The following is a 22,311-nucleotide window of genomic DNA, read 5'->3' as shown; positions in this document are numbered from 1 at the left end:
GCAACGGTCAGATTTTACCTCTTTTCTGGACAATAGAATGAATTATTGGCCCTGTATCACACACTTAGAGAGACCTGATGTGATCAGCTGTGTTTTTCAAACAGAGTCTTACCCATCTGTACAAGGTGTCTTTCAGAAAGACCTTAAAGATTCAGAAGTGGTTACAGGGCTTCCACCATAATGCTGCCTCTCAGAAGTAGTCGTTAGTTTTATCTAATGTTCTCAAAATATTAATAATGTCTGTCTTTCAATTTTGAGATTTTTATATTTTCAATGACAGCATCGTAATAGTTCAGAGCATATATCTCTTCGCAATCTGTCAGATCAAATCAAAAGCCACTGAAGTTATCAGCTACCCTTCCCTCAGCACAGCAGTGCTGAGAGCAGACATTATGGTAGCTAAATGTTGGCAGAATGGAATTGGAATTACTTTGCGAAGGGAAATATTTCAGAGTAATATTTTCATAGTAATCTGCTTTCTGACTGTACTGATAGGAATCATTTTGTCTTCATTGCTACTACTTACACTAAATCCAGCATCATTCCTAGGAATAGAAACCGCAGTGCAATATATTTTACAAGAGTCCTGGAGAGCTTTTATCTACTGATACGGGTGCATTATGACAATTTTTTTTTTTTTTGCTTTTTATTTTCAATATCTGGCTGGAGCACTCACTGCCCTTCCCACAGAAAAAGCAATCTCAGCTCTTTGCTAATCTGCCAGCACTGCCGCCTTCATGGGTGGTAGTTAAGGTTATGCTAATATAAACCATGAAATAGAAGTAGATAGCATGGGAAAAAGGTAATTTTAAATGCCAAGAGTAGTAAGTAAAGAACTCCTAGGGCGAAAAATTACACATGATAAAAACTAGATTTCCAGTACAGCCTATTTAATTGCTCTTTTTAAAGAGAAGCATGGAAATGTCTATATAAAGATGACAAAACAAATACTTACGCTTACACTACTATTTATACTAATACCAATTCATTAAAAACTAGGTAATTAACCATCTTTATCTTTACTTAAAGAATAAAATCAGCAGAAAGGAATATAAGAGTAGAATCTTCTATTAAGATGAAATGTTTTTATATTTTTAAACTGAGGGTTTATTTTCTAATAAAGATGCTGCTGTACTTGAGCCCCCCTTTAAGGGCATGGTTTAGGAGACACGGAGGTGTTGGGCTGACGGTTGGACTTGATGGTCCTAGAGGTCTTTTCCAACCTTAATGATTCTGTGATTTAAAATTGCGTAGGCTATCTGACTAAATGCGAAAACAGTCGTATTGTAAATCAAATTGAAGAACAACTTTTAAACGTTGTTTGTGAAAGTCTGGAAGACTTTCATTTCAGCACTTTACATATTTTGAATGAACAAGAATTTTAGCGCTGACAGTAAAATCAATCTGTTCTTGTTCATTTATTTTTCTGATCCGTGTATATTTCCTCTTTGCTCTTCCAGATGTATGTTAGTGTTTTTGAGGATAAATCACTTTCTTCTGAAAAGATAACCAACTTTTTGTTTAGATTTTTTTAAAATTTATTTTCTTCTACTTGCTTTAAATCCTGGAACTAGCAGCTGTCTTTCTACTTTCTACTCCATATAACAATTTGTAAATGCACAACTTTGAGAGTTACTGTAATAACTCAGGAGTTGTGACTTCATTTAGAAAGTCAGAGAGGCACAACAGAAAACCAATCTTTTTTCTCTTGAAATTGAGATGGTGATAAACCATTTGTTTTATCTTCCAAAAATTCATAGAATTGAAGTTTTTTAAAAATAAAGGATTTAAATTAGTTGAATGTCTTGACTCTCAGTATACTTACACTTGGTGTAATTTTCCTGTACTAATGTCTATATTTGAATTAAACTATATGCCTTTCATAATGCAGCTATATCTGCTATTTTATTTTGTCGCATTTAGCAATGTGAATTGGCAAAATGAGATGTGACTAATACTTATTGCAGTACTTTTTTTTTTTAAATATAATGTAGGGGTTGCACGTGTGAAGGAGCTCATGAATGGATCTACCAATGACACCTGGTTTTTTAGTTATAGCCAGAGCACATGCAGTGTATGACCGCCTGAGGTTTTTCTCGTTCCTATATGCTGTTCCCTACACTCAGCAAGATATTGATTCAGAGTTTTCATTATGAGAGTACTTGACTATATAATAAAGGTTAAAAAAAAAAACACAAAAAGAAGGCAATTTTAAGTGAAGTAAGGACGATAGCCAGAATAGCAGATTAATAGCTTTTCTTTTTCACGCTCATGTTTCTGGGATCCATTTTCCTAGAGGAAGGCTAAATTTAGAGTAGTGGCATAATCCTGGATTATATGATTCTGAGCTTTTTTTTCAAATTTGGGGAGTGGAAAGATGGTTAAGTTTTGCTTTAACTCACACAGACTAATTTTGCTCAGTAGTATTTCTAGCATGACATGCAGTAGCTGAACCGTAAGTATCATATAGTGGTATTGCTTATGTGAAACTAAGAAACGAAAGACACAAGTACAAGAAAAAATTGCTTGAGAAATGAGAGGTGGAACCGGTCATCAAATGACCATCACTAAGTTTTGAATCTACTTGAAAAAGAATTAGGTGAGCACTTAGAAAGAAATGTAAGAACATTTTGCAACATTTTAAGTAGTTGCCTGATAACCAGTTACATTAAATTCAATGCTAACTTACAATTTTACAAAATTTGTACAGGATCTTCCCAATAATATGATTCATCAAGTAGCTATTAAGTCCCTTCCTCAGGAATGGCTTTGGTGTGAAACCTGGTGTGATGATGAATCCAAGAAAAAGGCTAAAACAATAGACTTGGTGAGTTGATTTTGAGTTAAATCAGTTTTATAGATTAAAAACCTTGCTATAATTTCTGTCGCTTTTGAGATATGTGTATGCGATGTCATGGAGGCAGCCTTGCTGGAAGGCACTGAACGCTTCTTCCTCTTCCTTAAGTTACAGCAGCTTTTCTCCTTTCCTCTGAAACCTCTCCCGCTTGCTCTGTACCAAATTTGCTTATGTTGAAGCTGAAAACTGTACCTGAAAATTAGATGTTGCTATCTGTAACTGGATAGGATCAGGGGTTTTCACACCTGCACATATATTTTCCTTCTCTGTTCTCCATACTCAGCCAGGTCAGTGGACCTCTAATGAAGTACTGCTGTTTGGGTATTGTGTGCTGCTATTGTGCTCCCTACAAAGCCCGTTCCTCCAGATCCCACTGTGCAGAGCATTCATATTGTCGTGGTTTTCTCTGTCCATTTCACCATAGAACCTGGAGCTAAAGCAGAGCTTAAAAAACATAATGCTGAGGAGACTATCCACATTTAGAAGGAAGAAAATGTCTTTCTTTGGGAACTGAAACAGAGAGAGAGAATGTTCTGCTCTGTCATTGTTAACCCCATCCCATTTTTTCCCCCATCCTCATTTTTTGACAAGCCCCATGCAGTCTGAGTGGTACTTCAGAGCCGTAATTCTGAAGAAAAACAGACAATTGGAATCTGGTGCGAATATTCATTATGTAAATAGTTTCATTTTCTTTGTGTCTTTACAGATGTTAAAATAAGGGGGAGTTTTGTGCATTTAACACGGGTATTCTTTCTTCAAGAAAGATGAAATTAAGTTACTAGACCTTTCAATCCCCATTATCATGTATCACATTTTATTATGATTTCCACTTATTTTATGGAAGTCATCAATATATTTTCTAGACAACACTAGAGGAAGCATCACAAACTTAATAAAAATGTATCAGATTTAATCTTAGTATGCTAATGTATATCTTCTGTCTCCCTGTGTAACTTTGTCTAAATACTGGTAGTCTTGTGCTAGCTATGTCTCTGCTATGCATATAGTCAGGAGAAGATAAAAGTATTTACAATAAAATATTTTAAATAATTTAAACAGGGTTTATTTACAGTTTGGTTTGTGTGGGGTTTGTTTTGGTTTTCTTTTTTTTTTAAATTAATATCAAGGTAAACGACCTTGAATGCTGTCCTTCAATGAAATTGTAAATGCCGACAAAATTATTTTAGGTACGAAATAATTTAGAGCAAAGAAATATGTTGGAGAGTGGAGACGTTTCTGTGAGCTGGTGAGAGATGGCTGTGTTTATAAAATATAAGAATTTTACCCAGACATTTAAACTGGTCCGGTGACTAGAATCTACAGTAAATAGCAGTTCACTGCCAAATATTAGGTTGGTATTTTCGCCTAAATGACTTTTTACTGTACTCCTCTAAATCCCTTGTAAAGATTCATGATCTTCTGTTGAGATGTTTCTGTCTGATGTTAAGCTTATTTTTCACTCTGAAATAATTGTAGACCATTTTGAAACATTCAGATTATCGTCCTAGTCAATATATCTATATATCTATATATATATATGATTACATAGCTAGGTTTTAACAATAGTAATTTTGGTGTTCTGTTTATTTTCAGTGACGTTGAGGGGGAGATAACTTAAAGTTGCTTGGAGAGGTGATATTTACTTTGTTTACATCTAGTATGTTTTAAACTTTCAGTGCAACAATCCCCAAACCAAAGAACCAAAGCTAAAGGCCGCTGCCCGCATAGTTCCCGAGTGGGTCGACTATGACTCTGAGATACGAAATTTAATACAGCAAATTGAAAAAGAGAAGAAAAATCTGACGTCGTTCTTTCGAAAAGGTAATTTACATGCATATTCATCTGGTAACTCTTTACTATAAATCTTAATATGGTTGAAATTAAGATTGGGGTTGGAAGGCACAAATATTTTATTTGTGTAATTTTCCATGCTCTTAGAGAAATTGTGTGGGTTTTGAGAGAGTCGCGTGGTGGTGCTTTACATAGGAGTTACACTGAGAGGATAAAACCTTTTGTTTCATGCCAGAATCTACAAGAAAATTGTTATCAGTGTCCTATTCTTAGAATTCAAACACAACCAGCTGTTCCACATGATTTGGGCCACAAATATTAAATAAAGTGCATTAGCATAGACCTGACTTGGAGAATCTAAAGCTACCGCCTTTTAATTCAGCGTAGTCCGTTAAGCAGTAGGCTACTGAGTCTTCAATAATTTAAGTTTTCAATAATTTAAGTCCTCAGCCTCAATCGCCTGTATTAATTCAGTAGTAAGGTATCCCTTACTTATCTTTTCTTACTTAACTTTTCAGCTTGAAATTTCCTTGAAAGCCACTTGCTGTTTAATTTTCTGGCATTAATGTTTTTATTTCACATTGCTCATCTAACTTCTTAACCCGCTAGAGCCAGTGCATGTTCAAAGTGCAAAATGTGATTTAAAAAATAAAGGAGAAAAGCTGAATATCTTAGTAAGGTTAAAAGTTTCCTTCTCTCCAAAACTAAGAACTGCCGAACACTGAACCATCAAGATAAATGTTAGAGCTGAAATCTGCCGGTTCGGCAAGTGCCATTTGTCTCGGCCTCTCTCACTCTGGCTTATCTAAGCGGGCCCTTTTCGCACCTGGCTGAGCAGAACGCTTTCTTCCGCTTCCCCCGTGCTGCCTGGATTTGCAGCCGTGGTCTCCATGCCTGGCTACCTGCGCTCCCCTCCTTTCAGGTTCTCCTCGTCCTCTCCGGAAATTTCCCTGTCACTGTCTCTGTCTTCAGACTGAAGTTTACAGGTTTTCCTGCTGGTTTTGGTCTCCGGTCCCATTTCCTTTCCTGTAGCTCTGTGTCCCTGTACGCTCCACCCAACGGCTACTGAAACCCAGGCACACGTTGGCAGCTTTCTTCTCAGCCTTGCCCAGGCCAGAAGGGGAGGGAGGTGAGAGCAGAGAACCTGGGAGTCTTTCTAGACTGGAGTCACTGGGAACTGTAGGTAGGATGTCCTGGGAGGTCTCCTGAGCTGCTCTTTTCTCGTACGTTATTGCATGGCCAAGCTGGGGCAGCGTTTCACAGGGGTAACAACAGGCGTATCTGTGCCAGTTCAAATCTTTGCCACGACACATGGGAATGCTACGACTTCCTGAACTAGGAATGAACAGAATGCTGTTCAAACAGGTGTGGTTTTCCTCACTCATGGTGTCAGAAGACACTGAAATAAATTGGATGTAGCAGACACCTGACATGTAAACAATTATTATTATGGACTGGCAAAATTAGAAAGAAAGGAAATCATGATCTTACAGCAGGATATGGCAGGCAGCTTTCAGAGTAACTGTACTACAGTGCTATGCTTTGTCATATATAGTGTACCTAGGAAAAAAAAATGACAACATAAATGGTGTTTTAGTTTACAAATAGATCTTGTTTGGTGTGGGTTTTTTTTTACTAAAATTGTTTTAAACTGAGTTAGTCAAATAGCGTGAGGAAAAAAACCCTACTCTTCCAATAAGAAGACACACAAGAAGAAGTCCTTGTTGGACTTCCAATAAGACTTGACTCCTCGGAGTAATGTGAAACAAAAACAGGTGATCTCAGCTCTCAAGGCTGAAGAAAAAACTTAGCAGACAAATATTTAAAAGACTTGAGTCAGGGAATGAATTCACTTTCCGTTACAAAGAATTCTTAGTAGTTTTTATCCTTTGTGAAAGCTTATGGTCAACTTCTACTGAGGCTCTAAAAATGAAGTTCGTGTTGCTGAACTGACTGTAAAATTTGGAGAAAGCCCTTTACCTTCTATTTAGTGCCAGTCAAAGTCATTAAGTCTTTATAGAATTGGTTTTTATATTATTTTTTCCTGTGGTTACAGGTCTTAAGCACGATGAACTTTAGCGCAGCCTGTGAACAGCAATGGTGACAGCCCAATAGTCTTCCGCGAAAGACTGAACGGAAGTTACGACTGTTACGTTGGTACTATTTGTAACATTCTTTAATGCAAAGTCAAATATTTTATAATTTATAGTGTTATTTAAAAAGTTTTAAATGAAGTACAAAAACAGAAGAGAGAAATGCACAGGTACTACATGGGTTTGGGTTTTTGTTTGTTCTTTTTTTTAAACCAGTGTAGAGTAGCTTTCCTAATTTCTTTGGTTTTCTTTTCCTTCTCTAAAACTGCCCAGAGGATTTTAGAATATAAAGAATGATGTGTTTGTTCCACTCTTCAAAGATCCGTTGTGTCAGCCTGGAGGAGGACACACACGTTCAATACATAAATGAAAACTGTTTTGTGCATATTACGTCCATTAAGCTAATGTATTTAAATATAAAGGATTTGGGTTATACGTCCATAGTTTTGCCCCTGGGGAAATGCTGTGGTCACAAGGAAAAATCTCAGTGTAGCAAAGATCCTACCTAAAAAATAGCTTGTGTAATTTAGACCACACAAATCTAAGTCAACTTTGAAGCTTACTGAAGCGAGGAGCGTCACTTGTCACTGATTATGCAGGATTGCTGCGCTCTTACTAATTTAAAAGAATAATTTTTGATTCTTAGGCTCCTTTTGGTCACCTAAATAGCACGCCATAAAATTCCATTATGTTTTTTGGTTAAGATGATTTTCCAGCCAGCACACACTGTATCAGGAGGTCAGTACCTGAAAGCTGTTTCCACTCAGTTTTGATTACCATAATTCTGTTTAGAATTTAAAACAAAATAATAAAGTACTTGAGTAATTTTGGCTATCAGTGGTGTCTCCTGTAATTTTCTAAATACGTACTCACAAAGCCGTTGCTCTAATGGGCTATTCGCCCTCAAAAACTAGCAGTGAAAAGCTCTTGCAATACACCTATTTCAAAGAAGGAAATTTGTTTATTAACTGGAATTCTAGCGCCTTAAATACACACTCAGTTGCTTCGGCCGTGCTGGTTTCAAAATAGATTGGATATGATGACAAATTCTTGTAAGAAGAGCTTAATGCAGTCTTTCAGTGTAAACGCTTGTAATTATAAAAGAGAAGGTAATTTGCACTAAGTGGGTGAATCCATTGTGAGTTGCAGGTTGCCAGACCAGCAAAAAATTGAATAAATAAGAAAAATGAAGCATATTTTGCATGTACTGTGACTGTCCTCAGGTGCTGGTATTGAAAAGTTCGTACTGTAAGAGCAAGTATTTAAAATCATGCTCTGCTGACATGAGTAATGAAATTAGTCTTAGTAATGAGACGTGCAAAATTTTTTTACGCTTACATATTTTGCACTGTATTACCACTATGCGTTTTTAACAGTTTTTAACATGTCACATGTGGCTTTTTAACTGTCTCTTTTGGGCATGTTCTTTCTATGAAGCACCCAATGAAGTATTTCTGGTGTAACCCAATAGCAACAATCAGTTAATACTAATTTCAGTTCTCCTGAGCCATCCCATCTCACTGCAATATCGGTTTTGTTATGCTTGTTCTCTAAGGTCATTGCGCCAGGATATCAGGCAGCGAGTCGAACGTATTTGAACATGGAACCCTTTTTAAGTTGATATTTTTACATCATATAGACGGACTTATAATTGACTGAGCAGACGAATATGCACCATTACTATCAATTCAATGTGCAACAAGGAAACAATACTTTGTATCAGGGAAAAAATTCATTAGTCAGATGCTTGCTGCTTTTTGTTCATTTGTTTTTTAACCTTGTGCTTCCATCTTGATGCTTTACTCTGCAGCAGCATTTCATATTGATCCGTCTTGGAATATCATGCTTGAAGCGTACATTGGAAACCTTTTTTCAAGCCTGAGGTTAAAGCGTCTTTAAGAAACCTTAGTTCTCCTTAATTATTATTATCTGCAGGGGAAATTTCTGTTATGCAGTATAAAACGTGGATAATTTATGCACTGATTTCTTGTTCATTTTACCTGTAGCATCCTGTTCTTTTTAAAGTCGGATTGCTTTTACAGGCTTTAAAAAAGAAATACCTCTTTAAATACTATTTCCTTGAGATCACTTAAATGATTAAATAGAATTTCTTAGAAATCTAATTTGCTGGAGATGTTTTGAAGATTTAAAAGGTTTCATGCCATTTTCTACAGTGTTGTATATATGGGTAAAAAATGCTTTACAGCCTTTCTTTTTCCTGCCTAATAATATTTTGAAGGAAAGCTCCTTTTTGAAATCATGTATTGGTTTATAAAACCAAGAGGTCTGGCAAATACATTAGCTACTTTTCAAAGATCTCTTCAAAGCAGCACTTTGATTCATTAGCATATCATTATATTTTTTATTACTGAAGCATTGGATTGTGTATCTTGTACAAAATATTAAAGGTGCCACTGGAGAAAAAAAATAATTATATTTTCTGTTCTCCTATTTTGTATTAGACAATAACCAATAAATGGTCCAAGGCAAAAAAAATTGCAGCAAGTCCTCAAATGTCTTTAATCCGAAGAAAGTGTTTGTGCTGGGAAGAGACAGCAAGGTTCAAAACGAGGCATCTGCTGTAGGGTGAGAACTTAGAGATGCAGAGAGACCTTATGTCTAGTTTCCAACCTGTGTGCTCTGCCCTGTGAAAGGGAAGAAAATGCATCCTGGATGTTAGGAGTGTTACAGAAACCTGGTTCAAATCAGTAAATACACAAAGTGATATTTGAACTATTCAAATGAAGAGTTTATACAATTTATATTCCTGTTACTACTACAGCATCTTTTCTAGGTCTTACTCTTCTTAATATCCACTTGTAAGTTAAACAGAAAATGAACAAACCATACATTAGTGCAGTATTGTTGATGAGCCAGAGCTTTAGCGTTGAAAATATTTCTCAGTGAAGTTCCTTTTAACCTTTTTTCTAAATCTAGCGCTTGCCTTCGCATGGAGACTTCATAGAGTCATACACCACCAGGTTGGAAGGGACCTCAAGGATCATCTGGTCCAACCTTCCTTGGCAAAAGCATGGTCTAGACAAGATGACCCAGCACCCTGTCCAGCTGAGTCTTAAGTGTCCAACGTTGGGGAATCCACCACTTCCCTGGGGAGATTATTCCAATGGTGACTGTCCTCACTGTGAAAAATTTCCCTCTTGTGTCCAATCGGAATCTCCCCAAGAGCAACTTGTGTCCATTCTCCCTTGTCCTCTCCATGTGACCCCTTGTAAAAATGGACTCTCCATCTTCTTTGTAGCTATCCCTTAAGTACTGGTACATGGTGATGAGATCCCCTCTGAGCCTCCTCTCCTCAAGGCTGAACAAACCCAGCTCTCCCAGCCTTCCCTCATATGGCAGGCTTCCCAGTCCTTTGATCATCTTGGTGGCCCCTCTCTGGACCCCTTCCAGCCTGTCCACATCATTTTTGTACAGCGGGGGCCAGAACTGCACACAGCACTCCAGGTGTGGCCTGGCAAGCGCTGAGTAGAGTGGGATGATGACTTCTTTATCTCTGTTGGGGATGCCCTTTTTGATGCAACCCAGCATCCTGTTGGCCTTCTTGGCCGCAGCAGCACACTGTTCGCTCATATTGAGCCTTCTGTCCACCAGGACCCCCAGGTCCCTTTCCACAGAGCTGCTCTCCAGCCAGGTGGATCCCAGTCTGTGCTGCACTCCTGGATTATGTTTTCCAAGGTGCAAGACCTTACACTTGTCCTTGCTGAACTTCATAAGGTTCTTGATGGCCCACTCTTCCAGCCTATCCAGATCTCCCTGCAGAGCAGCTCTCCCTTCTGGAGTGTCTACTTCCCCACTCAACTTGGTGTCATCAGCAAACTTCATCAGGCTACACTTGATGCCATTATCCAGATCACTTATAAAGATATTGAATAACATTGGGCCCAATATTGATCCCTGGGGGACCCCACTTGTGACAGGCTGCCAGTTTTCATTGCCAGTATTTACCATCCCCTGCCCCAGGTGCAGCCTGGCAGCCAGTTCCTCACCCACCCCGCAGACCGCTTGCCTAGACCAGAACGCATCAGTGCAGGAGGCGGCTGTGGGAAACCATAGCAAACCATCAACCTGACAGCTGACGTGTGAGTTGCTTCCAACAAATGTCTGGGTAGTTGAAGTCACCCTAAGAAACAGGTTCTGTTGACCCAAAGCTTGCTTAAGTGACCCAATTATTGCTTCTTTGGCCTTATGGTCTTGGTTTGGAGGTCAGATGCCTACTGTAAGATTCCCCCCTTAGGGAAGACCCCGCTGAGCTTGACCCAGACACATTCAATAGGGCTGCCACAATCACCATAGTTGACTTCTGTACATTCAAGGTCCTCCCTAACATACAGTGACTCCTCCAACTCTTCCTCCTCTTCTTCCGTGCCTGTCTTTATGAAATAGCCTGTGGCCATCCAGTGTGATCCTCCACTCACGGGGGTTCTCCCACCAGGTTTCAGTTATTCCTGTGAGGGCATAACTTTTCTGACTGGCCACAGAGCTCCAGTTCCTCCTGTTCATTCCCCAGGCTGTGTGCATTGCTATACATACACATGAGATGGTTGGTCTTCTGGTTCTCATCTGGGGAGGCAGCTAAGGCACATTTGTCGCTGCTCTGGTTGGCCTGGCCTATTCCCCACTTGGTTACAATGGCATGAGCTTTGCCGCTTTAGACACCTCCACCCCCCACCCCACCCCCGTTTTCGCTAGTATCTCTTTTTTAGCAGCTAATGGTAGACTGACCTATTGACTCTTGTTGCCATGAGGGGCATACTCCCTGTGTTCCACATGAAAATCTGGTCTTGGCTCCTGACACACTTTAAGCATTAGCTCTGGCAATTGCGTAATGTAAGATTGATGAAAAGGGTCCTGGGCCATGGGGAGTCTGTGCCCTGCTCCTCTCAAGGAAGGGCTTCTTTGGGGTGGGGGGGGCAGGAGACCCAATGCTACTCCCTTTGCTTACACTTTTGCATTGATTTGGTATCACTTTCTTCCCCCCATGTATTCTGCTGAGCCTCATTCAGATGCCCTGTTGTGATGCATGGATTCCAGTCCTGAAGCAGAGGGGCTGAGGACCTCAGATCTGGACCACATCTGGAGTATTGTGTCCAGTTCTAGGCCCAGGGAACTGCTTGAGCAAGTCCAGCTGAGAGCTACCAAGATGATCAGGGGACTGGAGCATCTCCCATATGAGGAAAGGCTGAGAGACCTGGGTTAGTTCAGCCTGGAGAAGAGAAGACTGAGGGGGGATCTCATCAATACCTATAAATATCTAAAGGGTGGGTGTCAGGATGGTGGGACTAGGCTCTTTTCAGTGGTGCCCAATGACAGGACAAGGGGCAACGGGCACAAGCTGGAACACAGGAAGTTCCACTCAAATATGAGAAAAAACGTCTTTCCTGTGCGGGTGCCAGAGCAGCGGCACAGGCTGCCCAGGGAGGCTGTGGAGTCTCCTTCCCTGGAGGCATTCAAAACCCGCCTGGACGCGTTCCTGTGCCCCCTGCTCTGGGTGTCTGTGCTGGTTTTGGCTGAGAAGGGGTTAATTCTCCTCACCGTGGGGGTCGGCTACCTTTCCAGCTTCCCACGCTCTGCCGCGTGGCGTGGCAAGGGGGGCTGGGAGGGGCGGGGCCATGGTGGGGGCGGCTGACCCCGACTGGCCAATGGCAGGTTCATTCCATACCATGTGACACCATGACCAGTATATTGAGGGGGGGCAGTGGCAGCGCGCAGGCGGCGCGGCGTCGGGTCGGCGGGCGGCGAGCGGCTGCGGCGCGTGCGGTTTGTTCCGGCGGTTCGTTCCCCCTCTCCCCTCCTTTCCCCCCTCCCCCGGGGCTTTGCGCCTCTCGTTGTTCTCCTTTACATTGAATTTTTGTTGTTGTTTCTTTTAATTTTAATTATTAAACTGTTCTTATCCCAACCCACGAGCGTTACCCTTCTGATTCTCTCCCCCATCTACCGGTGGGGGAGTGAGCGAGCGGCTGTGTGGGGCTGAGCTGCTGCTAAACCACGACAGTCATTTTGGCGCCCAACGTGGGGCTCGAGGGTTGGAGATAACAACAGCTGCTGGTCACAGCACCATGTTGTCCTTTTTGCAGTTGGTGTTAAAAATCGGTGTTGGTTTGTTGAGTCTGCTGTGTTCTGCTGTGATTAGTAATGTTTTGCCTACAAGATTTGTTATACAAACACTCGTTTTCAGCTTTATCTGGTATTTGGGGTTTTTGCTGAAACCGTTACTGTACTTCGGATACCACCTTGTTGAGGCAATTAGCAATTATACCTCCTCCTCTGAGAGATTTTATATGGAGGAAATACAGAATAATACCTTTGCAACTTTGTTCTATGATGTCTGTGCCTTTGTTACAACAACGTTTTTGTATCTTGAACATCCTTGGGTGGTTAAGGTGCACTTATTGTTAGTTTTTGGGCATGTTGTTTTGGTTTTGACTAAGCAATTTAAGAATATCACCCAGAAATCTGCCCCGAGGCTTGATAGTTACGAGTGGCAGGGCATGTGGGATAGCATGGGCAAATACCTAGGGCAGTGGGCACCCCCAGTGTTTTGGAGTTTCACCCCCGAACAAGTGCAGAATCCTAAAAAACTAGTAGAATATTTGGAGAAGGTATGTTGTTATGCTGGGAACTCCAGAGAGACACAGATAACTGCAACATGCTGGGGCCTGGCCCATGCATACCGAGCCCTGCTCAACAGTATTCAGTGCCCCCAGGGGGAAGAGAATGTCTCTGGATTGAAATGCAAAGTGACTGGCACTGTAGACAATCCAGCCCTGACAACAGGCACTGCAGCCACTCAAACCCCCACAACAAGTACCGGAGCTAGCTCAGAAAATAAACCCGTACCAGTATCAGTTGCCCCCATACATAAGACGAAATATTGGAAGCGGACATCAACTCGTTTAGAACGGGATGATGAAGAACCAGGGCCATCGCGGGGAGAGGAGGGAGAAGTAATAAATGAAATAGAGACCACCCGATCCCTGTCCTTAAGCGAGTTGCGAGATATGCGAAAAGATTATAGCCGTCGTTCAGGTGAGCACATTGCCACCTGGCTGCTCCGATGCTGGGATAATGGGGCCAGTAGCCTGGAACTAGAGGGAAAAGAAGCCAAACAATTGGGATCCCTTTCTGGGGAAGGGGGCGTTGACAAAGCAATTGGAAAAAAACCACAAGCCCTCAGCCTCTGGAGGCGACTCCTGTCTGGAGTGAAGGAAAGGTATCCCTTTAAAGAAGATGTTACATATCGCCCAGGAAAATGGACAACTATGGAGAAAGGCATCCAGTATCTCAGGGAATTAGCTGTGTTTGAGGTGATTTATGGTGACCTGGATGATCAACGGTCATCCAAAGATCCAGATGAAGCCGAGTGCACACGACCCATGTGGCGGAAGTTTGTACGGAGCGCACCATCTTCGCATGCAAACTCATTGGCAGTGATGTCCTGGAAAGATGACGAGACACCAACGGTGGCAGAGGTAGGTGATAGATAGACTCCGGAATTACGACACAAATATCTCTTCCTCGCTTGTCTCTGCTGTGGAGAAACTATCCCAAGAGGTCCAGCAACTCAAAGAAGATCTGTCCTACTCCCCACCTCGACAGAGCAGTGTCTCAGCTGTTAGGAATAAGCGTCCTTTGGCTCAAAGAAGGGGATACACACCACGGGCCACCCTATGGTTCTACCTGCGTGACCACGGAGAGGACATGATGAGGTGGGATGGCAAGCCTACTTCGACCCTACAGGCACGAGTACATGAACTGCAAGGAAGAACAGTCACTCAGGGAGGCTCTTCCAGGAAAGCTGCTGCTCCAGTTTCCAGCGAGCAAGTCCCCAGACAGAGGAGTAGAAGCGCAGATTTTATTTCTAAGTGTAATAGAGGGACTCCTGATTCACATTTACAGGAAGTGAGTTGTGACTGCCATGATCAGGACTAGAGGGGCCCTGCCTCCAGCCGGGTGGAGGAAAGGGATAACCGGGCTTACTGGACTGTATGGATCCGATGGCCTGGCACGTCCGACCCACAGGAGTATAAAGCTTTAGTGGACACCGGCGCACAGTGCACCTTAATGCCATCAAACTATATAGGGGCAGAACCCATCAGCATTGCTGGAGTGACAGGGGGATCTCAAGAGCTAACTGTATTGGAGGCCGAAGTGAGCCTAACTGGCAATGAGTGGCAGAAGCACCCCATTGTGACTGGCCCAGAGGCTCCGTGTATCCTTGGCATAGACTACCTCAGGAGAGGGTATTTCAAGGACCCAAAAGGTTACAAGTGGGCTTTTGGTGTAGCTGCCTTGGAGACGAAGGAAACTGAACAGCTGTCTACCTTGCCCGGTCTCTCAAAGGACCCTTCTGTGGTGGGGTTGCTGAAGGTCAAAGAACAACAGGTGCCAATCGCCACCACAACAGTGCACCGGTGGCAATATTGCACCAACAGAGACTCTCTGATCCCCATCCATAAACTCATTCACCAACTGAGGAGCCAAGGAGTCATCAGTAAGACCCACTCACCCTTTAACAGTCCCATATGGCCAGTCCGGAAGTCTAATGGAGAGTGGAGACTAACAGTAGACTATCGTGGCCTGAATGAAGTCACTCCACCATTGAGTGCTGCTGTGGCAGACATGCTAGAACTTCAATACGAACTGGAGTCAAAGGCGGCCAAGTGGTATGCCACAATTGATATTGCTAATGCATTCTTCTCAATCCCTCTGGCAGCAGAGTGCAGGCCACAGTTTGCTTTCACATGGAGGGGCGTCCAGTACACCTGGAATCGACTGCCCCAGGGGTGGAAACACAGTCCTACCATTTGCCATGGACTGATTCAGACTGTACTGGAACAGGGAGAAGCTCCAGAACACCTTCAATACATTGATGACATCATTGTGTGGGGCAACACAGCGGAAGAAGTTTTTGAGAAAGGTGAGAAAATAGTCCAAATCCTTCTGAAAGCTGGTTTTGCCATAAAACAAAGTAAGGTGAAGGGACCTGCACGAGAAATCCAGTTCTTAGGAATCAAATGGCAAGACGGTCGTCGTCAGATTCCAATGGATGTGATCAACAAAATAGCAGCCATGTCTCCACCAACTAGCAAAAAGGAAACACAAGCTTTCTTGGGCGTTGTGGGTTTTTGGAGAATGCATATTCCAAATTACAGTCTGATCGTGAGCCCTCTCTATCAAGTGACCCGGAAAAAGAATGATTTCAAATGGGGCCCTGAGCAACGACAAGCCTTTGAACAGATTAAACGAGAAATAGTCCATGCAGTAGCTCTTGGGCCAGTCCGGGCAGGACAAGATGTAAAAAATGTGCTCTACACTGCAGCCGGGGAGAATGGCCCTACCTGGAGCCTCTGGCAGAAAGCACCTGGGGAGACCCGGGGTCGATCCCTAGGGTTTTGGAGTCGGGGATACAGAGGGTCTGAAGCCCGCTATACTCCAACTGAAAAAGAGATATTGGCAGCATGTGAAGGTGTTCGAGCTGCTTCAGAAGTGGTTGGTACTGAAGCACAGTTGCTCCTGGCACCCCGACTGCCGGTGCTGGGCTGGATGTTCAAAGGAAACATCCCCTCTACACACCATGCAACTGATGCTACGTGGAGTAAATGGGTTGCACTGATCACCCAGCGGGCTCGAGTAGGAAACCCCAGTCGCCCAGGAATCTTGGAAGTGATTATGGACTGGCCAGAAGGCAAAGATTTTGGATTATCACCAGAGGAGGAGGTGACACGTGCTGAAGAAGCCCCACTGTATAACAAACTGCCAGAAGATGAGAAGCAATATGCCCTGTTCACTGATGGGTCCTGTCGCCTTGTGGGAAAGCACCGGAGATGGAAGGCTGCTGTATGGAGTCCTACACGACAAGTAGCAGAAACTGCTGAAGGAGAAGGTGAATCGAGCCAGTTTGCAGAGGTAAAGGCCATCCAGCTGGCCTTAGACATCGCTGAACGGGAAAAGTGGCCAGTGCTCTATCTCTATACTGACTCCTGGATGGTGGCAAATGCCCTGTGGGGCTGGCTGCAGCAATGGAAGCAAAGCAACTGGCAGCGCAGAGGCAAACCCATCTGGGCTGCCACATTGTGGCAAGATATTGCTGCCCGGGTAGAGAAACTGGTTGTAAAGGTACGTCATGTGGATGCTCATGTCCCCAAGAGTCGGGCCACTGAAGAACATCGAAACAACCAGCAGGTAGATCGGGCTGCCAAGATTGAAGTGGCTGAGGTGGATCTGGACTGGCAGCATAAGGGTGAACTATTTCTAGCTCAGTGGGCCCATGACACCTCAGGCCATCAAGGGAGAGATGCAACATACAGGTGGGCTCGTGATCGAGGGGTGGACTTGACCATGGTTATTATTGCACAGGTTATCCACGAATGTGACACATGCGCTGCAATCAAGCAAGCGAAGCGGGTAAAGCCTCTGTGGTGTGGGGGACGATGGCTGAAATATAAATATGGGGAGGCCTGGCAAATTGACTATATCACACTCCCACAGACCCGCCAAGGCAAGTGCCATGTGCTTACAATGGTAGAAACAACGACTGGCTGGCTGGAAACATATCCTGTCCCCCACGCCACTGCCCGGAACACTATCCTGGGTCTTGAGAAACAAGTGCTGTGGCGACATGGCACCCCAGAGAGAATTGAGTCAGACAACGGGACTCATTTCCGAAATAGCCTCATAGACACCTGGGCCAAAGAGCACGGCATTGAGTGGGTGTATCACATCCCCTATCACGCACCAGCCTCTGGGAAAACTGAACGGTACAATGGACTGTTAAAAACTACACTGGGAGCAATGGGGGGTGGGACATTCAAGCACTGGGATACACATTTAGCAAAAGCCACGTGGTTAGTCAACATGAGGGGATCTGCCAACCGAGCTGGCCCTGCCCAGTCAGAAATCCTACATACTGTGGAAGGGGATAGAGTCCCTGTAGTGCACACAAAAAGTATGCTGGGCAAAACAGTCTGGGTTCTTCCTGCCTCTGGCAAAGGCAAACCCATTCATGGGATTGCTTTTGCTCGAGGACCTGGGTGCACTTGGTGGGCGATGCAGGAGGATGGAGAAATCCGATGTGTGCCTCGAGGGGATTTGATTTTGGGTGAAAACAGTCAATGAACTGAATGGCACAATGTGAACTGCTATATAATACTGTGTGTCACCTCTGTGTTGTATCAATGATATCAGAGTACGAGCCTCCCAACCCATGGAAGATCAACTATGAAACAAGCCGTGCAGCAGTGATGGAACGATGACTGACTCGGTATGCAGCAACCCAACGCCACACACCATCTCTCCCACCCGGAAAGACTGATACAACAGATGGAGCCCAGAGTCATGGACTGGGTGAACTCAATGGACATTTTAATGGACATTTTACAGGGAAGGTCCATGAACTAAGGGAATGATGTCTGTGTATTATGTTAAAGGATGGGAAGGGGAGGGGTGGTGGTTGGTACGGTTGTATTGCATCATATGGGACCTGGGCATGGTGTAAGTGGTATGGAATAAGGGGTGGAGAATGTGCTGGTTTTGGCTGAGAAGGGGTTAATTCTCCTCACCGTGGGGGTCGGCTACCTTTCCAGCTTCCCGCGCTCTGCCGCGTGGCGTGGCAAGGGGGGCTGGGAGGGGCAGGGCCATGGTGGGGACGGCTGACCCCGACTGGCCAATGGCAGGTTCATTCCATACCATGTGACACCATGACCAATATATTGGGGGGGGGCAGTGGCAGCGCGGAGGCGGCGCGGCGTCGGGTCGGCGGGCGGCGAGCGGCTGCGGCGCGTGCGGTTTGTTTCGGCAGTTCGTTCCCCCTCTCCCCTCCCTTCCCCCCTCCCCCGGGGCTTTGCGCCTCTCGTTCTCCTTTATATTGCATTTCTACTGTTGTTTCTTTTAATTTTAATTATTAAACTGTTCTTATCCCAACCCACGAGCGTTACCCTTCTGATTCTCTCCCCCATCTACCAGTGGGGGAGTGAGCGAGCGACTGTGTGGGGCTGAGCTGCCGCTAAACCACAACAGTGTCCCTGCTCAAGCAGGGGGGTTGGACAAGATGATCTCCAGAGGTCCCTTCCAACCCCTGCCATTCTGTGATTCTGTGCTCTTCCACTGCCTGAGAGGGCATGCTCACAGTGAGGCGAGCCTGTAAGAGGACAGTCTCGAGCCATCACTCATTAGCTATGATTTCATTCTGAGTGTCAGACATGTCCCAGCAGCTCCTTCTGACACTTCTCAGCCAAGTGCATGTCGAAACTCTCAATTTGGTTTGCGAATTCCTCTCCCGAAGGCAGGAGTCGCACAATTACAGCCACAGTTGGTAGCGCTGAGCCTAAATCTCTCAGCTGATGGGAGAGCGTGGTTCTTTTACCTTTGAACCCTCACTCTTTTGAATGAATCATTCTGACAGCATCTCATCACACATTGCCAGAAATCTTGAAAAGGATGTCGCATCACTAGCTTTCTCCAGTTGTCAGTGTGTCACTCTGGACCAGATTTTGACAACTGCAAAATACAGAGGTGTAGATCGTTTCTAAAGTGCCTTTTGCTGTACACAGCAGTTTGATCCTATTTTTAAGCCGTAAGTATAAATAACCAATCAATGCTGTGCTCACGTTTCTTTTTAACCTGAAGACATGTATGAAAAATATTAATAAAAGTATGTATTAGTTACATGGTTGCTGACCTTTTTTTTATCAGGTAATTATATTCTCCCTTTGCAAAAAATAATGTTTCTGTACAGACATATATGTATATGAAATTGCAGGCCTGGAAGTGCTTGGTCTCTCTATGCCTCCGAGGTGCTTTATCTCCAAGGTTACCGTACCGTAAGGTCCGCGTTTCCCAGCACAGCACAACTTGACTGGGCAGTACGCAGACATTGCCTCGCACAGCGAGTAGCCGGATTTGCACCTTGTGAAAGGGTTGTGGTACCATCAGAGTGTGTACAAGCTGGGTCCTGAGCTGTTGGACTTCTTGAAAAGAGACTCCCTCTGCTTGCAGATCCTTCCCTTTCACCACAGAATGGTGCAGGTGAAACAGGAGCAACCAGAACTTCTCCCTTGAGGGCCCAAGAGCAAAGGCACTTTCAAGCAGGGTCACTTTTTCTCCACGAGTTCAGTTCTGAGAAGCCAGCTTGCCAGCGTGGTTCCTCGCAGTTGACTTGTCACATTGACTGTTTTTAAATTCCACTTCCAGGTATAACAGACTGATGACACACGGTCAAGTTGACGCACTCCTTAAGCTTAAGGTATCTTATCCAAAACATAGGTCGTCCCTGTGTATGTACGTAACAGCTTTTAGCAGCGGCGTTTGTCAGGGCCCAATAGCTGCAGCTACTCATTCAAATGCATGAGGCATGCCGTCATTCTACTACGATTTACCTCTCATATGGACATGCTGTGCAATAACACCATGTTTTCAATCCTTCGCCACCCTAAATGTGAGCAACCCTATTGCAAGCATCTGGCATTCTCTAAAGCACAGTGAGTCTTGCAGTTACAACATTAGGGAAATTATGTCTCACCTGTAGAAATTCTTCACATTTAGGAAGACGACACAGGAGATACACCACTCCCTAGTGCTCTGAAAACTGCCAGAACTTGGCAACACTATACGCCCTGACAAACAGCTGCTCACCTGTGACTCTACCTGCAGCTTCTCCTGCCTCTGTACTCTGTGTGCCCCTCCTGTCCTTACTTAGGTGGGTACGCTGCTTACAGCTACGAGCCTGAAGACAAACACACCACCGACCTCACAACTGCCCAAACTTCAACCCTGCGCTCCTGCTGCCGCTCCCTCCCCGCTCATCCCCGAGCTGAGATTTCAGGAATCCCTCCCAGACCGTACCTGCACCTCTCACTGACGTGCTTTTTTGAGGTCAAGAAAGCCTGAAGTGCTCATACCTGACAGGCAGGCCACAGGCTTCCCCATGACAGACACTGGGGAACCACGCTAAGGAATCTCACGTAGGACCTGTCCTCTTGAAGAAGCCCTTGTTTCCAACCACCCCCCAAAAAATCTCATCTCACCTTCTGTCGTCTGTGTTCACTTTCACACATTTGGCAGCTGCAAGCCATGTAATTTTGGGCTCAGACACCTTCGCTCTCACCAGCTGTGCGCACGTCCGTGCCCTTCGCCACTGCCTATATGCACGAGAGAGCATACAGTAAATTGCTTCCAACCAGGAACTTCTAAAAATTAACAGTTTCTAAGGAAGAGGTTAAGAAAATGGCACGCACGTTCTGACGACCGATGAGGAGCTGCTTAGTTATTCACATCGCCGTTCGTGCGTGCGTACGTGCTCCGGGTGACTTCAGGCAGGTTTGTCATCGTTGCAGGGCCACGGAATGACTCCGCTTCACTCCTCACGTGGCTGCGCAGGGGTTACGTAGGCGAGTAGACGGGCCCTCAGTGGTGCTTTATGGTGCTGTGTGAGTTGCTGCTTTCTTCGGTGAAGTTGCGGATGGAGTTCAAGCTCTGCCGGAGTACTGTGAGGACACGGTCTGCTCAGAGGCCCAAGGTGCAGTTTCTGCTCCAGCCTCCTACGGACTCCGCTTTTGCGGAGCTGCGCTGCCTCTTGTTCTCTTCAGCTGGCCCTGAAGTCTAGCTGAAAGAGCTGCTGCCTAAGCAACTGCCGCAGGCTCAGCAAGTTCTCACCTGCCTTCCAAGTTCTGGTACTTTTGTCAGCCCCCTTGGAACATTCACTGGATTAAAGTAAAATAATTTTTAAACATCAGTTTACTGTCTTTCGAAGGACTTTTCATCATTGCCTCGAGATCACACTGAGAGCACCCGCTCACCTCACACATCCCACATGCCCTCAGCCACCCACCTCCTCTCCGCAGAGCTGCTGGCCCTAAGTTCCCACCTCAGGAGAAGGGGCAGCGGGGATTCCTCCTCTCCCCTCACACCACCAGCCACTGCGGGGGGGCGGAGGCTTTCCTGGGACAGCTGCTGCCCAGAAAGACTGGCTGGGATTTGGTTCAGGCCCAGCGGCCAGCCCAGCGCTAGGGACTGGCCTACGCGCGTTTGTCAAACGTCTCTATGTACAATACAACGCGTCGCCGCGCTCCTGCTCAGCTACAAGGAGCGAGGGCTGCACCCACAGGCAGGAACCAGCTGTGCCTGGCTAAAGGGAGGAAAACCAGGTTTTGAAGCCCATGTGTGAAGTATCCAAACGCTGCTCCGCTCCGCACCTTACTTGTTAAAACCTGACAACTTTCGCGTTAGCTGCTAATGAAATTTTACCGTAACCCCCAAGCCAGCGTTTTGGCAGCTTTTCAGTGCATTTCTGCACGGCTCTAACTTCAAACTCGGAGAGCAGTATGAGGAAAGAAGGGCAGACAAAGACGCTGCAGTGCTTTCTTGTCATCATAAATATCTTTATTGTGAAAAATACCATAAAATAATTCCCACAGTTCTAGAAAAAAAAAACCAAACAGTTCTTGCTTTTTAGATCTATGATTTTATATAAAGACATTTCATAATTTGAAACATTTGATAAATCTCTGGCTAGCTTTACTTATCCTTCTTAAAACATAAAACTGCTACTTTGAG

General features: G+C 44.5%; 1 protein-coding gene across 1 annotated transcript in view; it reads left to right on the top strand.

Moving 5' to 3' along the window:
* UGGT2 (UDP-glucose glycoprotein glucosyltransferase 2) overlaps positions 1 to 9,169 on the top strand; it is a 94,886-nt gene extending 85,717 nt beyond the window's left edge. Inside the window, exons 37-39 of the mRNA XM_075089734.1 lie at positions 2,711 to 2,827; positions 4,534 to 4,678; positions 6,705 to 9,169. Of these exons, the coding sequence (XP_074945835.1) occupies positions 2,711 to 2,827; positions 4,534 to 4,678; positions 6,705 to 6,727 (285 nt within the window). The 3' untranslated portion in view covers positions 6,728 to 9,169. The remainder of the gene's footprint in view (positions 1 to 2,710; positions 2,828 to 4,533; positions 4,679 to 6,704) is intronic.
* The last annotated feature ends 13,142 nt before the right edge of the window (positions 9,170 to 22,311 follow it).

This window comes from Phalacrocorax aristotelis, chromosome 1 (genome assembly GCF_949628215.1).
Source record: "Phalacrocorax aristotelis chromosome 1, bGulAri2.1, whole genome shotgun sequence".
NCBI classification, from domain to species: domain Eukaryota; kingdom Metazoa; phylum Chordata; class Aves; order Suliformes; family Phalacrocoracidae; genus Phalacrocorax; species Phalacrocorax aristotelis.
Note: the sequence above shows the minus strand (reverse complement) of the source record. Positions and strands in the feature narration are given on the sequence as shown.